At 40.1% G+C, this 23,012-nt stretch overlaps 1 protein-coding gene across 1 annotated transcript; it reads right to left on the reverse strand.

The window, feature by feature from the left end:
* Positions 1-16,876: 16,876 nt before the first annotated feature.
* On the reverse strand, positions 16,877-21,495 carry LOC311297382 (chemokine XC receptor 1-like; the record flags this gene model as incomplete). Its single annotated transcript, XM_084419628.1, has 2 exons — positions 16,877-17,065; positions 20,830-21,495. 2 exons carry the CDS (start codon positions 21,493-21,495, stop codon positions 16,877-16,879), a joined length of 855 nt encoding a protein of 284 aa, XP_084275754.1.
* Between the last annotated feature and the right edge of the window lie 1,517 nt (positions 21,496-23,012).

The following is a 23,012-nucleotide window of genomic DNA, read 5'->3' on the forward strand; positions in this document are numbered from 1 at the left end:
TTATTCGAAACGGAGCGGAGAGAAATGTTCTTGGTAGAAAGCCAAACTTTGGAACCGACGACGTATACAGGAGGCCTTGACCGGTGGCGATCGGCCTTGGCCTTGGTGCGCTCCCGCACTTGGAGGAGTGTCTCCCGGGCTCTCGTCCAAGTACGGTGACACCTCTGGATGAAGGCGTGGGCGGAGGAGACCGCGACTTCGGATTCCGTACTAGGAAAAACAGGTGGTTGGTACCCTACACTACACTCAAACGGAGACCGGCCCGTGGATGACACTGGCAACGTATTGTGGGCGTACTCCACCATAGAAAGTTGTTGACACCAAGAGGAAGGATTCCTTGAGACCAAACATCGTAGTGTTCTTTCCAAATCCTGGTTGGCTCTCTCAGTTTGACCACTGCTCTGGGGATGGAACCCAGAGGACAGACTGACCGTCGCCCCCAGCAACTTACAAAACTCTCGCCAGAATTTGGACACAAATTGGGGTCCCCTGTCGGAAACCACGTCTGTCGGGAGGCCATGTAACCGAAAGACGTGGTCTACGACTGCCACCGCTGTCTCCTTGGCTGAAGGCAATTTGGGCAAGGGAATAAAGTGGGCCGCCTTCGAGAACCGGTCCACCACGGTTAAAACTACCGTGTTACCCTGGGAGGGTGGGAGGGCGGTTATAAAATCTAGAGCGATGTGGGACCAGGGTCTCGAAGGCACCGACAGCGGTTGAAGTAACCCATCTGGGGGTCGATTGGACGACTTACCAGTGGCACAACTAGAGCAAGCCAAAACAAAACTGTGAACATCACGAGCCATAAGTGGCCACCAGAATCGCTGCTTAACTAAAGAGATAGTACGACTCACCCCTGGATGGCAGGCTAGTTTAGAGCAATGACCCCACTGGATAACGGCTGATCGTAATCCCTCCGGCACAAATAAGCGGTTAGGTGGGCACCGGATCGGGGGCGTTACCCCTTCCAAGGCCTTCTTGACCTTCGATTCGACCTCCCATGTGAGCGAAGAGATAATTAGGGTCTCTGGAAAAATGCGCTCGGGAGTAGGTTCATGTTCGGGACGATCAAAAATACGCGACAAAGAATCGGGTTTGATGTTTTTGGACCCCGGACGATACGAAAGAGTAAAATCGAAACGACCGAAAAAAAGTGCCCACCGGGCCTGCCTGGAGTTGAATCTTTTGGCGGTTCTAATATACTCCAGATTCTTGTGGTCTGTCCAGACGATAAAGGGTACCCCAGATCCCTCCAACCAGTGACGCCATTCCTCCAAAGCTAACTTGACCGCCAACAACTCTCGGTTACCAATGTCATAATTACGTTCGGCAGGAGATAAACGATGTGACAAAAACGCGCAAGGATGCATCTTGTCGTCTGAAGGAGAGCGTTGGGAAAGAACTGCGCCTACCCCCACCTCTGACGCATCGACCTCCACCACAAACTGACGTGATGTATCAGGGGCGATTAAGATGGGAGCTGAAACAAAGCGGCTCTTTAGTTTGGCAAACGCAGCCTCAGCTGCGTCTGACCACCTGAACGTAGTTTTGGGGGAGGTCAGTGCGGTCAGAGGTGCGGCTAGTTGGCCAAAGTTGCGAATAAACCGCCGATAGAAGTTGGCGAATCCCAGAAACCGCTGCAGGGCCTTGCGGGAATCTGGGATTGGCCACTCTACCACAGCCTTAACTTTGTCAGGATCCATACGCATACCTTCAACCGACACGATGTGTCCCAAAAAAGGAACCGACTGTGCATGGAAAACGCATTTCTCCGCCTTGACAAAAAGCCCATTCTCTAGCAATCGTTGAAGCACTCGTCGAACATGTTGCACATGCTCCTGGAGAGACGAAGAAAAAATCAATATGTCATCCAGGTAAACATATATGAATTGATCGATCATGTCTCGCAACACATCATTGACGAGTGCCTGGAAGACTGCGGGACTATTGGATAAACCAAACGGCATAACCAAATATTCAAAGTGCCCCCTAGGGGTGTTAAAAGCAGTCTTCCATTCATCCCCCTTCCTGATGCGGACCAAATGATAAGCATTACGTAAGTCCAATTTTGTGAAGAGTGACGCTCCCTGCAACCTCTCGAAGGCTGAAGACATCAATGGCAAAGGATAGGTGTTCTTCACCGTGATGTTATTCAACCCTCGGTAGTCAATGCAAGGTCGCAGAGAGCCGTCCTTCTTCCCCACAAAAAAGAACCCCGCCCCCGCTGGAGAAGAGGAAGGCCGGATGAACCCGGTTGCTAGAGAATCAGAAATATATTTCTCCATAGCCTCTCTCTCCGGAACCGAGAGTGAATAAATCTTGCCCTTGGGCGGAGACTTACCTGGCAGTAAATCTATTGCACAGTCATAGGGACGATGCGGAGGGAGAGAAGCAGCCCTTGACTTACTGAACACTTCCCTCAGGTCGTGGTACTCTACGGGCACGTTTGACAAATCCACTGCTTCCTCCTGCAACACAGGGACAGAAACAACAGAACAAGCAGACACTAGACACGAATTATGACACTCAGTGCTCCAAGCCGATATGGTTCTCTGTTTCCAGTCAATACGGGGGTTATGCAAACTTAACCAGGGGTGTCCTAAAACGATGGGTGTGAGGTGGGAGTCCATGATGTAGAATGAAATGGTCTCAGCGTGATTTCCAGATGTGATGAGTGTGAGGCTCTCGGTGACTTGAGAGATGGCTGGTAGTGTTTGTCCGTTTAATGCATTTACAGTGATGGTCTGAGGGAGTGTTCGGAGGGGAATATGAAACTGTAAAGCAAAACTGTAATCCATAAAGTTACCTTCAGCTCCCGAGTCAATAAGTGCCTTGCAGTGGTGATCGTGAGTTGACCATCTCAGTCTTACCGGGAGGATGGTGGAAGTGGATGAGGTCTTTTCTGCGGAGATCCCACCCGACAGTAGCCTCATACTTACTGTCGGGCTGGGCCTTTTACTGGACAACAATGAGCGAAATGTCCGGCGCCACCACAGTATAGACAAAGGCCCTGGGATCTCCGCCTTTCTCTTTCCTCCCGGGAAAGCCGAGCTCGCCCTACCTGCATGGGCTCGGGATCGTGGGGACCGAACGCGTCCATGCCGCTGGACCGCTGGTGTTCCACGCTGCCGCGGACTCTGGTGGGTGACGTTCGTTGACCGATCCGAGATAGACGAGCGTCCACCCTCAAGGCCAGATCAATAAGCGCGTTTAGTGATGGGGGCAGGTCCAGGGCGTAGATCTCCCTTTGGACGCGTTCGGCCAGCCCATGCAGGAATAAATCCCACTGCGCCTCCTCGTTCCAGCGACACTCGGCCGCCAGGGTCTTGAACTCAATGGAATAGTCCGAGACGGATCGATCTCCCTGGCGTAGCTCTGCCAGAACGCTGGCAGCCTCTCTTCCCTGGAACGAGGAGCAGCACTGGTCTTGATTCTCCCACACGGCAGTTCCCCAAAGCGCCGCTCTCCCAGTCAGTAGCGTCAATACGAATGCCACTTTCGACTCCCCTCTCTCAAAAGTCTTCGGCTGTAGGGCGAAATGCATGCTGCAACGTGTTAGAAATGGACGACAGAAGTTGGGCTCACCGGAGTATGACTCAGGAGTAGGGAGTCTGGGCTCCGACTGGGAGAGAGGCACAGCTGGTGTGGGGGGAACTGCCAGTGCGTCTGGTGGTGCTGGCGCAGTGGGAGGTTGAAGCTGATGGAATCGCTGGGTGAGCTCGGACACCTGCGAGGCAAGAGCCTGAATTGCTCGTCCTGTCTCCCACTGGCTGCGTTCCTGTGCATCCATACGGCCGATGCATACTCGAATAAACTCCTCCAATGAGGCTGAAGATCCACCTGCTGCTTCCATGTCTTGGTCCATCCGTTCTGTCATGATAGAATACTGGAAGCAATAGCAGGTAAAAATAGTGTTTATTTCGAACAGCAAGATCAAAGGTAATATCACTCAAAAGTCAATGCTGAACGATCTCTTGGGGACTGGCGATCCGATGCTCACAGAAAACCGGCAAACAGACGCTCTCAGGAAACAGGCAAACAGACGCTCTCAGGAAACAGGCAAACAGACGCTCTCAGGGGAAGACAATCAGGCTCACTCTCGCAGGGACTTCGATGGTCACGTGAAGAAGTGCTCGGGTGCGGTGAATCCGTGGAATCCTCAGTGCTCGGTGCTCGTGTGCGGTGAAACAGAAAAGACGCGATCCACAGGAAGTACAAGATCCGGATGAGACGGCACAACACACACACACAGGACTGCAAACAACGGATGGACACTGGAAAGGAGAGGTGAATGAGTATTTATGGAGAGCGGGAATGGATTGCACCTGAAACAGGGAATGAGAGTGATTGACGACAGCTGGAGCACTGAACAATCACGCGAGCGGGACAACGCCCACTCGCGCACACTCACAGACATGTAAACAAACAGTGACACGAGACACAGAGGAAACAGTGCATAAATCAACCGTGACACTGTCTAAATAGGAAACCCTCCTTTCGAAAAGAGCAATGTACTCTGATTTGCCAGCTGGACCAGTGTGTTGTGATTGGTCAACCGATTCGAGTGGGTTTCGAAAATGTCACTCCCCTTACCATAACCGCAAGTTTCAACACACTACTAACTCAACTCAACCAGGCCCTGACCCATTTTTTTGGGCATGCCTTAGGCAGGAATTGTTGAAATGAGGGAAATTGTGACGTTCCCAGAAAAAAACCTCAAGACTACAATCGATGCTCAGAATGTTCGAATGATGATGTTCAGAAATGGTTTTATTGATATACAGAATAACTCTCTTTGGAGTGACTTGGTGCTTTGTAACTTTGCAGACCTTTTTTCATACTCAAACAGCAACCTTACACACTGAGTTGAAAATGTAAAAAAAGCATAATAGGTCCTCTTTAATAGAGATTAAGTTATAACATAATTTTCACTTGTTTTAATATTTTAAAGTTTAAAGGCATCCTTCTTTTTTTTTTTTAAGGAGTAATTCACTTTGAAATGAAATATACCCCATGATTTACTCGCCCTCAAGCCATCCTAGGTGTATATGACATTCTTATTTCAGACGAATACAATCGGAGTTATATTAATAAATATCCTGGCTCTTCCAAGCTTGATAATAGCAGTGGATTGCAACCAACAGATTGAAGCTAAAAAAGTGCATCCATCCATCATAAACAAACTTCTGTCAGGTCCATTAAGTCAAGAACACACAGCTGGGGAGGTGGCGGGCAGCAGAAGCGAGCAGCAAGCATGTATGAGCACACTGAATGTGCTTTAAATAGGGCGCCTTGTTTGAGCTTTGGCCATTGAGCAGCGAGGGGAGTTAACCAGCTAATGCAGCTCAGCTGAAGCAGATCATGTCCTCCTCAAATATTGCACACAGTATTTGTAGTGGTAACGTGCACCTCACTATTTGCAGTGATCACTCTTTGTAGTACCTGTGCCTATGAGTGTGTGTGTGTGTGTGTGTGTGTGTGTGTCTGTGTCTGTGTGAATAGGCAACAGAATCAGCAGCACAGGTGGTGTGTCGGTCTCACTCCTCTTCCAGGACAGGTAACCTCTCCCAAACAGCTGATCCATTGAAACCATTATTTGTTTGTATTTTGATATTCCTGGTGGCAGCCACTACCTCCCTCCGGCTGGCCTATGGGGCATAATCTGTATCGCCTCACACTATTCTGAGAAATAAACCCCAGACTGCTTTTTACTGATTTGTCAGTAAATATTGTTGTACTTTTATATTGAAATACCACGTCTCTGTCATTACTTCAGTATCTGTGTGTGAGAGCCCTCTTGTCTAAATCAGGGTGTTGGAGGTCTAGCTAAAGTACATCTTGGTGTGAAAGGCCCCAGGTGGCGTAGTCGAGCACCCTAGAGTCAATACCTTTGTCATATGACTCCCGTAGGTCACATATGCATGGCATTCATCTGTGTATCTCTAAAGTGTTAAAAATGCTAAATGCGTGGTAGACTATCAATACGTTAATGATATTATTTAAACATAGTAAAATATATGTGTGGAAAATACCTACATCTTACTAATAAAAATAAATAAATAGTGCAGAATAAACTTTTTAACATTTTTACACTGCAAAGGCAACATCTGAAGTAGCATAATATCATGAAAAAGCAATATATCAGAAAAAAAGTTACTTAGTAATTTTGTGTAATATTATTTGATTCATTATCAAATACCAGCCAGTATATAACAGATCAAACCTGTGATCCAAAGTGTATGAATATAGTGGTTTGTTAGAATGGTAAACAATCCTGTTGTAGCAAATGGGACATATATGATAGCCATGCTCACAGTAGTAATTAGAATAATTTGAAACGCTCTTCTCTTTATGTGGTTTCCCTCCTCTCTCTCTCTTCTTCTCTCTCCTGGTCATCTCCTGACTGCTTCATGTCACGGTTTATGAATTCGCTGTCTCCTTTCTCGTCGTGTGTGTGTGTGTGGGTCGCTGATCAGCACACCAGCTGCAGCTGATCAGCGAACCCTACTTAGTCCCTCTGTTGTCACCTTGTCTTTGTCAGAGCGTTGTGGATGTTCCCGTGTGTTCCTGCCTGTCTCCAGTTCCTGTGTGTCGTTCGTTTCCTGCACTCCTCTCATTCACTCCGTCTACTTCCTGGTCTCCGGTCTCTGGTCTCCGGTCTCCGATCCATCTCCGTTTTCCCCGGACTGCTATTGTCATCATTGTCATCATTGTCATCATCATTTTCATCGTTAACGGAGAGATCGGGTTTGTCCTCAGTGTCCCTGTCCTGCCAAGTGCCTTCATACCGGACTACTGCTCATCATCACTCTCCCTGCATCTGACCAGCTCTCTAAATAAACATATCTTTTACTTGCACTTGAATCCTCTGGTTATTATCCTGACACTTCAGAGCTCTGAGAACAGCCACAACACAAAACAACTGGATGGAGAGGACCAGTAGCAGCTGCATTGACATAAACCATACATGTACCATGTTTTGTGAATAGTAAACATGCCATACAAACAGGATCCATGTGTGATGATTCAGGCAGTGCAGAAGATCACTCTGATGGTAAGCCCTAGTAAAACAGTTTCTAATGTCCTGAGATTTGCAAACCAAACAGAGTAAAGATCAAACCATTCAGAGAGATTGCAATCTCAAAAACAGAGAGATTGAGGATGAAGAACTCTTAATGCAACTCCACTTTCTGTTCCTACCATGATGAGCCAGATCACATAGGACTGGAAGACCAAAAAGGAAATTGAAGTTGTACGTACTCTTTTCCAGAACGCCCAGTGGTCCAATGAACTGAGATGAGCAGTTTGTAGCTGTATGCTTCAAGTGTGGTGAAGTTCATAGAGTTATTCATCTCCTCAGCTCACAAAATATATAAAATTGAAACTGATCTAAAGGAGAATGGAAAGGTGTAATCAAGTCAAATCAAATTGATTTAAAAAGTTTATTACCTGAAGAGTGAATGTCAGTCTCTCTGTGCTGTGTATAAATCTCTGTGTTGTGTTTTGTAGACTGACTTCACAGCTGTAATAAGAATACTTGACACCAGGTATGCAAATATAAGTAAATGTTAAAAAGGCTGTTTTTACATCAAAAAAACAAAACAAAAAAAAACAACAACACTGAATAAAATAGATAAATAGATCACAATATCATAATCTTAAATTATGACCGAGCCTGATTTCTAAATGTCTTCTACAACTGATTTATTGTATGACCTCAGTTTGAACTCATATAATGGTTCATATACAAAGAAAATATAATCGAATGTCAATCAAGCTTTTAAAGGAGAAATTATGAATGGAACAATGAATGTCCCGACATCACAAACAATATTTATACATCTAAAAATGAAATCGAAACACCTAATATGCAAATCTTCAGAATTTATTAAATTATGAGATGTATACCATGACAAGGTACATTTACACCTACTATTTATTGTGACAGAAATGACAAATGTATTTGCACTGTAGTCACAATCATCAGAAATGTACACATCAATATAGTTATCAATAATTTGCACAAGATTAACTTAATCTAGTACTGCAAATTTATGACGAACAGAGGCAGGAAAGTTTTCCAGTGCGGTGCAGAAAAAGAACAGGCTGAACAAAACCAGCCAAACAAGTCAAAGAAGTAAACCAGCTTGTCGGAGTACTGTCTGATGTCCGGATTACAGAGAATCCTGTGATTATTCTTGGAACATATAGGATAACCATGCTTACAGTAGTTATTAGAATAATATTAAATGCTCTTCTCTTCATGTGGTTTTCCTCCTTTTTCTCTCTCCTTCTCTCTCCTGGTCCTGACTGCTTCAGAGCTCTGAGAACAGCCACAACACAAAACAACTGGATGGAGAAGACCAGTACCATTTGCAGCATCGAGAACCATATATGTATATATCTGTTTTGTGAGGCTAAATTGAACATGCAACTCAAACAAGAGCCAAAATTAATTACCCATACTGCAGTGCAGCAGATCACTCTATATCTAAGAGGTTTGTACTTCAGAAAGGTTACAGGATGAACCACTGCCAGGTAACGCTCAACACAGATCAGACACTGAAACAGAGGACGGCCAGTATGGGATAGGCCTATTAAAAATAGTTCAAAACTTGAAAGAGTTGTAAACCACAATGACAATACTAAGACCACACTATTCAGACAGATACCAAGCTCACAAACAGAGAGATTGAGGATGAAGAACTCTGATGCAACTCCACTTCCTCTTCCTGTGATGATGAGCCATATAATATAAGAGTATGTAGGAAGACAAAATAAGACATTGATGCTGTACACACAGATTCCCAGACAGTCCATTAGCCCAATGCAATGCATTGTGCAGTTTGATGCTTCAGTTGTGGTGAAGTTCATTGTAGAGTTATTCATTTCCTCTGTGTTTGTCTTCTCAGTTCAGTAACCCACAGACCATATGAAAAAGAGGAAAAAAGAGAAGTATAAATGAACCAATATGTATTTCAAGAAAGTTTCCAATTTAAACAGAGCTAAAACTGCTAAACAAAGCATGCCCTTTGACAATATTGAAAAACAGCAACAGTTTTGCATATTGTTGTGGCTTAAACCAAGAAACTGATTAAAACATTGAGTTTATCACCTGAAGAGTGAATGTCCAGTTTCTCTAGATGTGTTTAAATCTGTGCTGTGTTTTGTACACTGACTTCACAGCTGTCACAAGAATATACAGTATGAGCACGACATCTGCTACACGTCACATAAAACAGCAGATATGCAAATATCTGATAATAAAATAAAAATAAAATGACAGAAGTTTCTTTTTCTTTTTTCTAGTTCTCAGTTTTATTTTAAGTTTAACAAGTCAGGATATTGCAGCACAAAAGAAAGGGGGAACATTTACTTTTCCTTTTGGCAGCACACCCTGAAATGCTTCAAATATAACACATACTCAAACAACCATATGTAAAAAAAAAAAAAAAAAAAAAAAGCAATTTAAATGCACTTGGTCTAAAAGAAGATTTATTTCATTAATCTTTGTGGGACATTACAGCATCGATAGTTACATTTCCTATTAGAAACAACCTAAAATGCATCAGACATCACACAATCAATCCATTTATAAAACAATTGAACAATTGAAAAGCATCAGGAATAAAAGAAAGTTCATGTTTTTTTGTTTTGTTTTACTCCTGGGCATAACTTGTTCCCTGTGTCCCAAATTGAATAAGTTGGTGTTGGAGCCATTGGCAGGAAACAATGCAATGGCAATGAACTAATGAAGTAAAAGTAAGTATGGTGGCCTCATCAGAATACTTATTATCCGGCAATAACTTTTATGAACATTTTTTACTCATCAGAGAGACTTTTAGGTAGTCCAACCAGTAACTTGTACCTGTGCCAATGTAAATTCCTGTCCCCATTCTAGCACTGAATCCAAGGCCTTCTGAGTTCCCAGGAAAGGATCCCACTTGAAGCTCAGTGATTTTTAGATAAATTTTTTTTAGAAGGAAGAACACTAAATTGTGTTTGGTTGACACCTTTTGTCTCGAATTTAATTAGCTGTCTTCTTTGTATATAATTTAGTTTTCATTTCTCCAGATTTTACCGATTTGATTTTACTTTAAAATTGTGCACCAAGCCACATTTTACAAGCTGACCTTCACAGAAAAACTGAGATATATATATCCATATTTCTGACACTGGCCAGCACACCTGCCACTCAATCAACACCAAGCAATTGAAAAGGAGAGAAACAAACTCTTTAATCATCAGTGTTATGATAGGATGTCAAGTTTAATGCAACATTCTCAATGGAAAGCCTCCATAAGGGAAAGGTGACACTGGGTCATCGACAAAACCTGCCCGTCCCACACACAATATAGATGTCACCTGGTAAACCATACTTACTGAAAAAAAAAAAAAAAAATTCAAAGGGTTTATTAAAAACAGTAAAGACAAATTTTATTAATCATGCCCATGACCATGTTGAATAGTTTGATATGGACGAGCATATTTCATCTTTTAATGCACAAACCACAGTGACAGTGGCAACCAAAAACAACATTGAAGTCACCATGAAATTAAAATGAACAATTCCTATTTTTTATGGAATGCTACAGATGATCTATCCTTGCACATCATTATTTTAGTTGAATCTGTGTGCTCTCGTAATCTTACATCCACAAATTCCACATGTTAAAAATGCTCAAGTTCATCAGAAATAAAAATAGTTCAAGAAGAAAATAATATATGACTATTTGAGATGCTTACTGTGTTTAATGCGCATTTGACTGACAGCTTTTTCAAATGGACAAAACGTATAGTTTTCTCAAGAATAATTACGGGCAGCGATTTCAAACGCTGCTGACATACAGACACAAAAAGTCCCACAGAATAAATGTATGAGCAATTAATATGCACATTAACAGAAGGCTTATGTTTACATTTTTAGTATGTATTTGAGGTGTTGTGTTCTTATATGTTTAGGCCCTATTTAAATAATTTAATGTATTATTTATATTTTTCACATTGCACATCTAGATTTACTAGAGTTTAGTCATACTTTTTTTATTTACTTCTTAAATATGTGATTAAACTTTTAAATTATGACCATAATACAGACATAGATATTAAAGGTTAATGTAAAAATGTTCCTAATTTTATCAATACACATTCATGTAAATTATCATAAAGGTAAACTACCTGTCAGTGGATTTGTTACAGTATATACAGGTACATACATTTAGACAGAGCTTTTAATGCAAAACTGAAGTATAAAATTATAATGCTGACCAAACACGAGTCAAGATGATCCATATAGCAGTGCAGTAGATCACTCTATATCTGAGAGGTTTGTACTTCAGAAAGGTTACAGGATGAACCACTGCCAGGTAACGCTCAACACAGATCAGACACTGAAACAGAGGACGGCCAGTGATGGTAAGTCCTATTAAAAAAAAAAAAAGTTTATAATGTCCTGAGACTTGCAAACCAAACTGAGGGTATAAAGATCAAACCATTCAGACAGTTACCAAGCTCACAAACAGAGAGATTGAGGATGAAGATCTCTTATGCAACTCCACTTTCTGTTCCTGTGACGATGAGCCATATAACAGGAGTGTATTATAAGACTAAACAACAAATTGATGCTGTACACACAGATTTCCAGACCGTCCATTAGCCCAGTGTAATGAGTTGTGGAGTGTGTAGATGATTCAGGTGTGGTGAAGTTCACTGTAAAGTTATTCATCTCCTCTGACTTATTCTTATCAGTTCAGCAGCTCACACAATGTGGTAATGTAACCATGATCTAAATATAAAATGTATACAAAATATGGATCTATATTCAGTAGAAATTTGGTTCATATACATTCAAGTGAAAACTGTGCTATTTATGGAGCGCCGCGCAACTCTCGCACGATTCATCTCACTCCGATGCCCGCTTTCTCTTCCAGTAAATTCACTAAAAATTACATTCGAATGAATGCACCGCGTGTCTGATTTCCATCTACTGATTTTAATGTCCTTTCGCTGACTTAAAAGTTATATACACGCGATTAGAATTGTTTCCTTTAATGTCTACAACTTCGTGTCTCTAACTTTCGTTTAACGGAATTTGAAGATGTTCTGAATTTGTAAGAGTTTAGTAGTTTGTAACACTAAACCATGGACATCAGTTTTTTTTTTTTTTTTTTTTTACAATAGCCTAAATGCTTTTGTTTTAACTAAACATACTTGTTCAAAATCATTTTTATACCATCCCCAATCAATCCCTGCCTACTCCAACACCACTGCTGTTTAAAAAAAAAAATCCATGAATAAAAATAACAATAATCAACATGTTGGAAATATTGGATAGCCTACATAGCTTATGTTCCACAAAAATTTACTGTATATTTATAAACAACTTAATGTGAGACTAAAGTGTTTACAGAGGAATCACAATGTGTTACACACTTAGCATGTTACATTTAAAACACAAAAAGCTGTGTTAATTCTTGGACACAGCTAAATAAATATTTGGAGGCATCATTAAGCTGCTTTAACTTGCCCATTCTGGTAGAATCAAACACTCTATTATTTCGAAGAAAGAGGGAGTTTTACAGCCCGGTGCAGATAAAGAACAGGCTGAACAAAACCAGCTAGCACATAACAAATCAAACCAATGGACCAAAGTGCCTTAATAATCTGTTTCTTCAGAATGGCAACAACTCCTATGACTACATATGGGACATGCATAATAGTCATGCTCACAGTAGTTATTAGAATGAGATTAAATGCTCTTCTCTTCATGCAGTTTTCCTTCTCTCTCCTTTTCTCTCCTGGTCCTGACTGCTTCAGAGCTCTGAGAACAGCCACAACACAAAACAGCTGGATGGAGAAGAAGATGATGAACTGCCCCGACAAGAACAATGCCAATTTTAAGTTGTAAGAAAGGCACAGAAAACAGGAGACAAGAATAGTTATCCAGGCTGCAGTGCAGCAGATCACTCTATATCTGAGAGGTTTGTACTTCAGAAAGGTTACAGGATGAACCACTGCCAGGTAACGCTCAACACAGATCAGACACTGAAACAGAGGACGGCCAGTGATGACAAATCCTAGTAAAAAGAATTGTAATGTTGAGAGACCAAAAAAACAAAATGACAGTGCACTGATCAAACTAGCCAGACAGTTACCAAGCTCACAAACAGAGAGATTGAGGTTGAAGAACTCTGATGCGACTCCACGTTCTGTTGCTGTGATGATGAGCCATATAATATAGGAGTGTGTTGGAAGACCAAACAACAAAGAAATGGTGTATCCACAGATGTCCAGACTGTCCATTAACTCAAAAGACTGAGTTGTGGAGTTTGTAGATGTTTCAGTTGTGGTGAAGTTCACTCTAAAGTTATTCATCTCCTGTGTGTTTGTCTTCCTCAGTTCAGCAGCCGACAAAACATAATAATGTAACTATGATTTATGGGAAGAGAGACGTGCAAATTAAGTTCACATCCAATCTGTAAGTCGACAAATTTTCCAATTTAAACTCAAAGAACCAGAGCACATCTTTGTTAAATCTGCAAAAAATGGTTATACAAAGGCAGTAGCTATTTATAGCCTACAAAAACAACCTCTTTCTATTCTTACCATTTACTTTTCTTGTTTCACTTGAATGAATTTTAAATCAATTATTTCTTTTCAGTGAAATACTCATTAAACTTGCCCTACAACAAAACCGAATCAACACAGTAGAAATGTTTCAGCTTATTAATTGTAAAAACATGTAATTGACTCAAAAATGTGAGTTTATCACCTGAAGAGTGAATGTCAGTCTCTCTGGATGTGTATAAATCTCTGAGCTGTGTTTTGCACACTGACTTCAGATGCCACGTATGTGTGTATGAGTTCTGCTGCACGTCACATAAAACACCAGGTATGCAAAAGACAACATTTATAATCCAAAAGACCGTCTGATCGTCTTTTTGATTTTAATTTCAACAGCAAATGCAGACACTTTTTGTCACATTTTATTTTGCAGATTTGTGTTTTAATTCCACTAAATGTCACTGACTTGACATTTTACACAACATTTATCAACTGCTCCTTTATGTCCGACAGCAACTGGATAATTGTTTTACATTGCATTTTATTTTCAAGCTTTTGGCAGACCTTTTTAAGCAGTGACTTATCGCACATTCAATGTATACATTTTGCTAGTATAAGTGTTCAAATCTAGCCTGACTTCGTCATACTCATATTCTAGGCAGAATGTGAGTCTGATACTGCTCCATAGGACTTTGATTATGAGGCGTGTCTTAACCGAACCAGGAAAAAACAACAACTCCTACAACCAATCAGAGCAATGCAGTAAGTGACGTATGTTGAGCGATGCATAGTTGTCAACAGAGCTCAACTGCACGCACGCTGGAAGAAGTAGTAAAGTAATGAGTAAAGTAATAATAAAGCACTCTATGAGTGCGACCAAAGGAGAAACCACAATGACCACAGGGTTTTCATTGCGTCCCATTTTCTTAGCGACCATCGGAGCCAGCTGATAAATTAAACTTTTGCCGAATCCCGTAGGAAGGACGGCAAACACATCTTTCCGATCGACAAATGCCTTGATTGCGGTTCTCTGTTCGTCTTTAATGCGCTGTCGATTTATTTTATAACAGACGCGATAGCGGAATCTAAACATCTCAATTCTCCAGCTGCAGTCATCTTTGTTGAAAAATTCAACCCAAGCGCTCTTGATGACCTGGGTGATTACGTAACCGCAGATCATCTGTCCATCATCGATTAAAGCCCGCCCTGGCAATTTGATTGGCTCAGCCTTATGGGAGCCGAGCATAATTACTCCTCAACGGATCGAGTCCAGACCGAACTTCCTGACCAAAAAATGTTGTGGGCGGGGTTCGGGCTGGCACCCAGGCTAGTTCAAATCAACAATCACTCAAATCTGTAAAAAGGAAATTATCACTGTGTAGCCAGTGAGGCAATTAGTAGAGGGCGTGGCCAGGTAGGTAGAGGGTTTTTAAACAGGCACCTCTAGGGAGGCCTAGAGAGGAGGTTGCGACAGAGCAGGAATGGCGGGAAGGACGTGTGGGGCGCGTGTCAGGATTGACGCTTGAAGGACGCGGAAGAAAAGGAGCGTTGAGAGACGGGGTGTCTGGAGGCCGTGAAAACGCTGATATATTGGAGAACGATCGTTGGTATTTGGTGAATTAGCAACAACTGTACCGTGAATGTAATTATCATGGGTAAAAGTACGGATGGAGATAGTGATAGTATGTCATGGCAGGAAGTAAATAATAAGAGGAAAGGAAGGTGCGATAGTTCTGGAAGTTCCAACTATGATGTGGACATGAGTGACAAGTCCAAAAAATAAATCCATGGATAAGGGAGATTAATGAAGATACGCTGATTGTGGGTAAAACCAAATTTGTTGCTTTCATCTGTAAGACTGTCAATGTGGCAATACAGCAAAAGAAAAAAAGTGATAGAATCAAGACAATTGTAGAGGCAGCCATAGAGATACTGGGGATCACTGAAGTTACAGCTGAACTAATTCATGAGATGTTGAACCCGAATAATTATAATGGAGTGTCTCAAGGTGATTAGCCTGATATTATGGTATTTCATATCCTCCACTGGAACGGCAGAAGTTTAATTGCAAATGGTCAAGAGTTCAAGAAGGTTGTAACTGATCTGGAAGTTAGACCTGATGTTATGTGTATACAAGAAACTTGGTTAAGACCTCATTTGGATTTTGTCCTACCAGGATACAGCTCGGTTAGATGTGACAGAATTGGAAAACAAGGTGGAGGATGTGTAACATTTACAGTATTAAGGATACTTTAGCATATAGAAGGGTAACTGTCCCAAATGAGTATAAATGTGTAGTAATAGAAATGTGTAGTCCCAGAGGAAATATCAAAGTAGTCAATTTTTGTGGTGGAACAATGAATGTAAAAATGCTATAAAAGACAGAAATCATGCATTCAGATTTTTAAGAAAGAATTTGAACCAAGATAAGCTGATTGACTATCAAAGAAAGAGAGCTATAGCATGGAAAGTAATTAAGTCATCCAAGAAGAATGCATGGAGGCAATTCTGCTCCTCCATTGGTAGAGAAGTTAAATTGGGTGACATTTGGGCAATGATCAAAAAGATGAGTGGGAAAAGAAAATCAGTTAAAATCCCAGTGCTGATAGATGGAGAACACCTGGCAATTACAAATAAGGAGAAAGCTGAGCTACTATAAGAAGTTTGCAAGTGTACATAGTGGGAGTCATTTAGATGAAATACATAAACAACGGAAAAAGGATATTTTAAGAACAAATAGTGAGGTAACTAAGAAAAAAGATAGTGATGATTCAGCACTTGACATGAACTTGTCATTACATGAGTTTAAAATGGTCCTAGAGGGACGTGGATATATGGAGCAGCAGCCAAGAGTATTTTAAGAAAATTAGACAGAATACAGTTTAGAGTCGGTGTTTCCCGAAACCATTGTTTTAACGAACATTCACAAACAGCAACGCAAAGTTGTGTGGTTTGAACGACAGCTCTCGACCTGTGGTTAGACGCATAGTTTCTTGTTTGCATGACATGTGGACTTAATTAATCCTTGTCTTGAGCAAAATAAGCAAGCTGACATTCATTGCAATCTGTCTCTTTTATTTAGAATACATACAAATGTCATTACGTCTTTAGTTTGTCAAGAGATTTAAAGCACCGTTTTTGAAGAGTGCGCATGTGCGAACGTGCTTTAGTAGCCTATGTAAGAACGAGCCTATGATTGAATCTGGTAATAAAGCAAAATAACTGAGAAAGATGAGAAATAGTCCTCAGATGTAATTTATAGCAAACCATCTAGCATTAATTCGATCTCAAACAGATTCATTAAAGACAATTATTACTCCACCACCTGCGTGACATTACCAATGTGGTAGAACGACCAATTTGCGACAATACGGTTTTGGGAAACAGTCGTGATCAACGGGCTAGTTGATTTCTTCAGCGATGCATCGTTACTATGGTAGTGATCCAGCGAGTTACGTCGTTGTACGGGAAATGCACCCCTGTTCAGAACCATTTTACACCTCTAAGACACAGAAGCCACATTAAAGGTACATTTACACATACTCTTCATTGTGAAACTCATTTACAGAGGAATCACAATGTAACTTATGTGTTACGTTTATGATACAATGTTAAATCTAGTAAAAAGATGCAGTAGATGCAGCAATTGGCACCATATCAAAGTTTAAGGAGACTCAAATGATGGGTGTTGTTCATAAGCGAATTTGTGTTGTGGCCACTGATCTATATGTAGCAAAACCCAGTCAGACAATGGTGAAGCGTACTGATATTTCAAAAAGCCTTTATTTTCTTACACCTTTTTCTTCTTGAAACACCGTAAGAGCTACAGGACAGATAAATAACATAAAATTAGCTCTTACGAACCCAAACATTAGCTGAAGGCCACATTAAACAATATATTGTATATATATATAACAATATATAACAACATTACAAATAGCCATTTATAAAAACCTTTTTATGACGTTACCTCAGTCAGTATTAACAATGCTGAAAAACTTATGTTAACATAACTTCACATGACATAAGTGATACACATTTAAACACTTCTTCCAGTCGAATAAATTAACCTACATATTAATGCACATAAACATTAAACAAACCAAACACAATACCTTGTTCCCGTTCCAGCTAGGTGCTTAATTATCCCCTCCTTTTCTTTAGAACTTTACGATTTCAGAGTGTTTTAGAGCGACATGAGATTTTCCCCCTTTTCTTCTGTGTGTCTCACTAACAAGTCCCACCTTTCTAGATGCGAAATTAATGTTCCACTATGGAGGTGGAAATAAAGGACTCATTACATTAACAGAGGAGACTAATAAAATAAAGCTCAGGAGTAATTACCTTATTTACTCTCTTCTGAGAGTTAGTTACACTATATAGAATGACATTATATAGATCAGTGGTTGTGGCCTACTATCTGAAAAAGAAGTCAGTAAGTCCACTGAGGCAGGTTGCAGTGAGAACCCATGTGCAACTTTATTCAAATAAACATGAAAAAAATAAACAAGGACTTGAACAAAACCTAACGCCCGTGAGAGTGGTTACAGGGAACAAAGCTAGACAAGAGACAATGGTAAATGATGACTATGTATTAGACTTGTAGTCAAGACCGCCTAAACCGAGTCCAAGACACTACCAAGACCAGAGGGTATCGAGACCAAGACACTACCAAGACCAGAGGGTATCGAGACCAAGACCAAGACCAATACAGACCAAGCCAAGACCAAGTCGAGACCAAGACCGAGACCAAGTCGAGACCGGAGAAAAAAAAAAAAACAGACTAGTGTTGAAGCTAAGCAATAACTTGTATGAATTGAAGAACAGCAGCATACTAGGGTTCAGCTGCAGTTTACATTCAATACATATTAGATGGTATTACTTCAACTACACAGGCAGAACAATACAGAGACAGACCATGTCATGTGTGTGACTGTGAGCTCACTGTAAATGTTTTTGCAGACTGGGTGAGATCAACTATGTGTAGCAATTGCATGACGGCTGTTACTGCACTATTAGAGGATTGAGACTCCCTTAACTTTTGTGTACTGTTGAGGACTGACATGACTGGTACTGACTGGTTCATCTGACAAAACATCAAACACCTCCATCTTGCTCCTCCAACAACTGTCTAAAGAATGAGAAATATGTAACCAATTGAAATTATACTTAATGTGTAGATGAAATCATAACATCAAATTAAAGATACACAATTATAAACTTGGATTAGGCCTAATGTTTAGTCAACACAACGGAGATATGCAGATGATATTTAAAAGACTGTTTATTTAGTCTAACACCATCTTAAATACAATACTGTAATCAAACAACACACACACACACAGATATCAAAGACACAAATTCATCTAAGCAAATGCCTGCCTATCTCTGCCGATTTCGGAGTCTCCAAATGAATCCATTCTGCAACTTTTAAATACATAATTCAATTTTTAAAAATTGAAATTATATGCTAAAGTGCAGGATCCGAAAGTTGGTCGTTTTGTCGCTATGGTTACACACACACACACACACGCAGTTGGCGGTGCAGTCAAAGTCATCTGTCAGTTGTGCAGTTACCCAAAATCTCCTGAATGAAGTTAAAACCCATCATGTCACTGATATGTGTTTTTTAAATCAAGTGATCAAAGTGCTCGTTGCCGCTGCGATCAGTGGCGCGGATACAGTGTTTTCTCGTGTGGCTTTGTATACACAAAGACTAAGACTTAAGCTTCCAGGAAGTTGTTATGCAGTCTGCTAAGAAGCGTCATTCAAATCCTCTGTACACTACATCGCACTCTGTTCATATCGGAGAGATTCTGCTCTCAGTTCAATGAGTCGAGTACTACCACCTGAGATCTGCTGTCACCGCTTTAGTTCACTTGCGAATTTTTTTGCATTTATTTATGATTCATTCTGTGAGTAGCATTTAATGTACCATCAAAAGCTGTTGAGTCTGATAGGCATATCATATAGACCTATAGCCTATGGGCAGAAGGAGCTCCTCTTTCCTAAATGTAACTAAATTGAGTTGATCAAACTTAAATACATTTTATAGATGACACTATTTAAATATTTTATGTTAGACTCATTAAATATAAATATGCACTACTTAATTAGATATAAGCGAACAAAATTTAAATGTGTCATATCTATGAAGGGCCTGAATCTTTTTTTTTGTTTTTTTTGTGATGTATATGGAGCAATATTGTTCTAAACCAAAATGGAATATGCATATCTTCTGTCTGTTGCACATTTAAAAAAAAATGTATGCATCATTTAAGAAAAGTGTTGGGTAATAGGCAGTGTACAGGTGTAGCTATCACTGGGTTGAATACTTTTAACTGACACCAGTGACAAAATCTACACTTCTTCCCAGAATAAAGGATCCTTGTGGTGGAAGCTTAAGATGGTGCCAGAATTTTCCGATACAAGAAGGCACAATCTCAAGAGACCCTCATCTGAAGAATGAGTGAGCACTAGAAAGTGCCAGCTATAAATATATACAACAATATATAAAAAAAAAAAAAAAAAATCGATATAAATTGTCACTGTTATAGCCAATATAAAAGGAGACACTCAGTCATTGATAACCATTTTATTTGAATAAACAAACAACAGACTAATAGCAAAAACTTAAAATGGTTAAACGTTATGGCGTATTTCATTAATATAACAGATTACATGTAATAAAATCAGCATATTATTTGCAGATAATAGTAATTAGCGTTTATACGTAAAATGCATTTTAGATGCATGTTGTCAATAGCATGTTATCATTCAATGCAAACGTACGAGAATGTGTGCTCTAACTATATTTTACATGCAAATACCTACAACTTTTTAATGAGATTTAACATATAACATAACCAAAACCACCACATGAAGCTATAACTATAAATCAGTGTGCAATGGTGGCCCTTTAAGGCTAGACAGGAAAAAGAAAAGCAATATATCAGCTCCAAAAATTTTCCAGTATGATAAAATAAAAAATACCTACATTTAGCATAAAATGATTAATTTTAACAGTCAATTAATTTATCAATTATTAAAAATGATTAAATAACAATTGAATCATAAATCACCATTTCATGGTGCACAAGAGCAGGAGAGTTTCCCAGTGCGGTGCAGATAAAGAGCAGGCTGAACAAAACCAGCTAGGATATAACAGATAAAACCTGTGATCCAAAGTTCATGAATATAGTGGTTTGTTAGAATGGTAATGAATCCTGTTGTAGCAAATGGGACATATATGATAGTCATGCTCACAGTAGTTATTAGAATGATTTGAAATGCTTTTCTCTTCATGTGGTTTTCCTCCTCTCTCTCTCTTCTTCTCTCTCCTGGTCCTGACTGCTTCAGCGCTCTGAGAACAGCCACAAGACAAAACAACTGGATGCAGAGGAAGAGGACGAACTGCAGCGAGAAAAAATGTGTATGTAATTGTCCATATTTTGTTAAGTCAATAAATAAGGAACAGAAGCAGGAGCCAAGAATAGTTATCCAGGCCGCAGTGCAGCAGATCACTCTATATCTGAGAGGTTTGTACTTCAGAAAGGTTACAGGATGAACCACTGCCAGGTAACGCTCAACACAGATCAGACACTGAAACAGGGGACGGCCAGTAAGGAATAGGCCTAGTAAAAAGAGTGGTAATTTTGAGATTCTCTGAAAGCAAACTGACATTATATGAAACAAACAATTCAGACAGACACCAAGCTCACAAACAGAGAGATTGAGGTTGAAGAACTCTGATGCGACTCCACTTCCTGTTCCTGTGATGATGAGCCATATAATATAGGAGTGAGTAGGAAAACCAAACAGGAGATTCATGCTGAACACACACATTCTCAGACTTTGAAATAACCAGAAAGAATCAGTTGTGGAGTTTGTAGATGCTTCAGGTGTGGTGAAGTTCACTGTGTAGTTGTTCATCTCCTTGTCTGTTTGTCTTCAGCAATATATCCTGCAACTGTGATTTACCGGAAAAGAGAAGCGTAAATGAACCAGTTAATTATACTGAGTTCATTCACTCAGGTTTAAATGTAATATTTTTTAATGCATCCAGTTTGAACGATCCAGTTTAGAATTCAAAAAATTCTTTGTTTACATTCAAATAATCAGAGCACTTCATTATTAAATGATATACAGTCTCTTTTAATTCAATATCTCTAAACAATTACACTTGCCCCAAAACCCTTGGACAGATAAACACAATTACGCGGTTGATTATTGTTAGTGGTAAAAAAATAAAACAAAATTCAATCAAAACAGAAGTTTATCACCTGAAGAGTGAATGTCCAGTTTCTCTGTGGATGTGTATAAATCCCTGTGCTGTGTTTTGTACACTGACTTCACAGCTGTCACAAGAATATATGAGCACGACATCTGCTACACGTCACATAAAACAACAGATATGAATAAACTTCAGATACATTTTTTTTTTTTTTTTTTTTTTTTTTCTGACAGAAGATGGAGACAGATGCGCTGTACGCGGTAGACCAATCACAGCAGACTGGGCCATCTGGCCAATCAGAGCAGAGTAGCTCACAAAAAGGAGGGATTTAGAGAGACTGATTCATCCATCCAGTCCATTTGAGAATCATTGAAAAATGTGGTGATGTTCAATTTATATTATGAGAAAATGTTTTTGGTCTTTTGATGCATGTAAACCTGTTGTAGGAGACTCCAAAACAAAATTAGGAGCCTTTAAAATAAAAACTGGGGTTTAAAATGACTAACTAAACATTTGAAGAAAGTAAATATGTCAACCATTCATGCAGAAAATTGTCTAACTTCAGTAACCATCTTTGATGTGTATGCAGATACAATCAGTGAACGTTCAAAGATTCAGTCTTTGACACTGGTCAGGTGTTACTCATTCAACACCTGATATTCAAATAAAACCCCACTATATATCTGTGTTATGACAGAATGTCAAGTTTGATGTAATCATTCTTCATGCCAGCCACATCTGAATTACGCATACAGAATAAACAATAAATCTGTGTAAATAACTAGAACAAACAAATATACAACGATAAGTCAGTTTGTGGTGGAAGACAGGGCGGGACATACTGAACAGCTCCTCCCCTTTTTTTAAATAGCCAATAGTGTTTAGTTTATATCACAGCTCAGCCAGAGCCGTTGAGCCGGTAAAGTTTCCTCCTAATCTCAAATCATTTCTCCTCCTAATCTCCTCCATATCGCTTTACAATATAGCATTCTGTGCAGAATTCAAATGGGTCCGATACGTTTTCTAATGCGTGCCGACTCGTGTCTCTGGACCGGAGCAGACTGTCTGCGTGCTTCGACGGTTCACGTGACACTAACAAGAAACCAGACTTCATTCGCCCCAATGGAAAGCATATTTACACTGTCTGAATCATTCACTATCCCCTATATAGTGCACTGTGTGCCATTCGCCACGTAGAAAATAGTAACTGTGTGAA

The sequence above is a fragment of the Rutilus rutilus genome, assembly GCF_951802725.1.
Source record: "Rutilus rutilus genome assembly, chromosome: 9".
Classification (NCBI taxonomy): Eukaryota; Metazoa; Chordata; class Actinopteri; order Cypriniformes; family Leuciscidae; genus Rutilus; species Rutilus rutilus.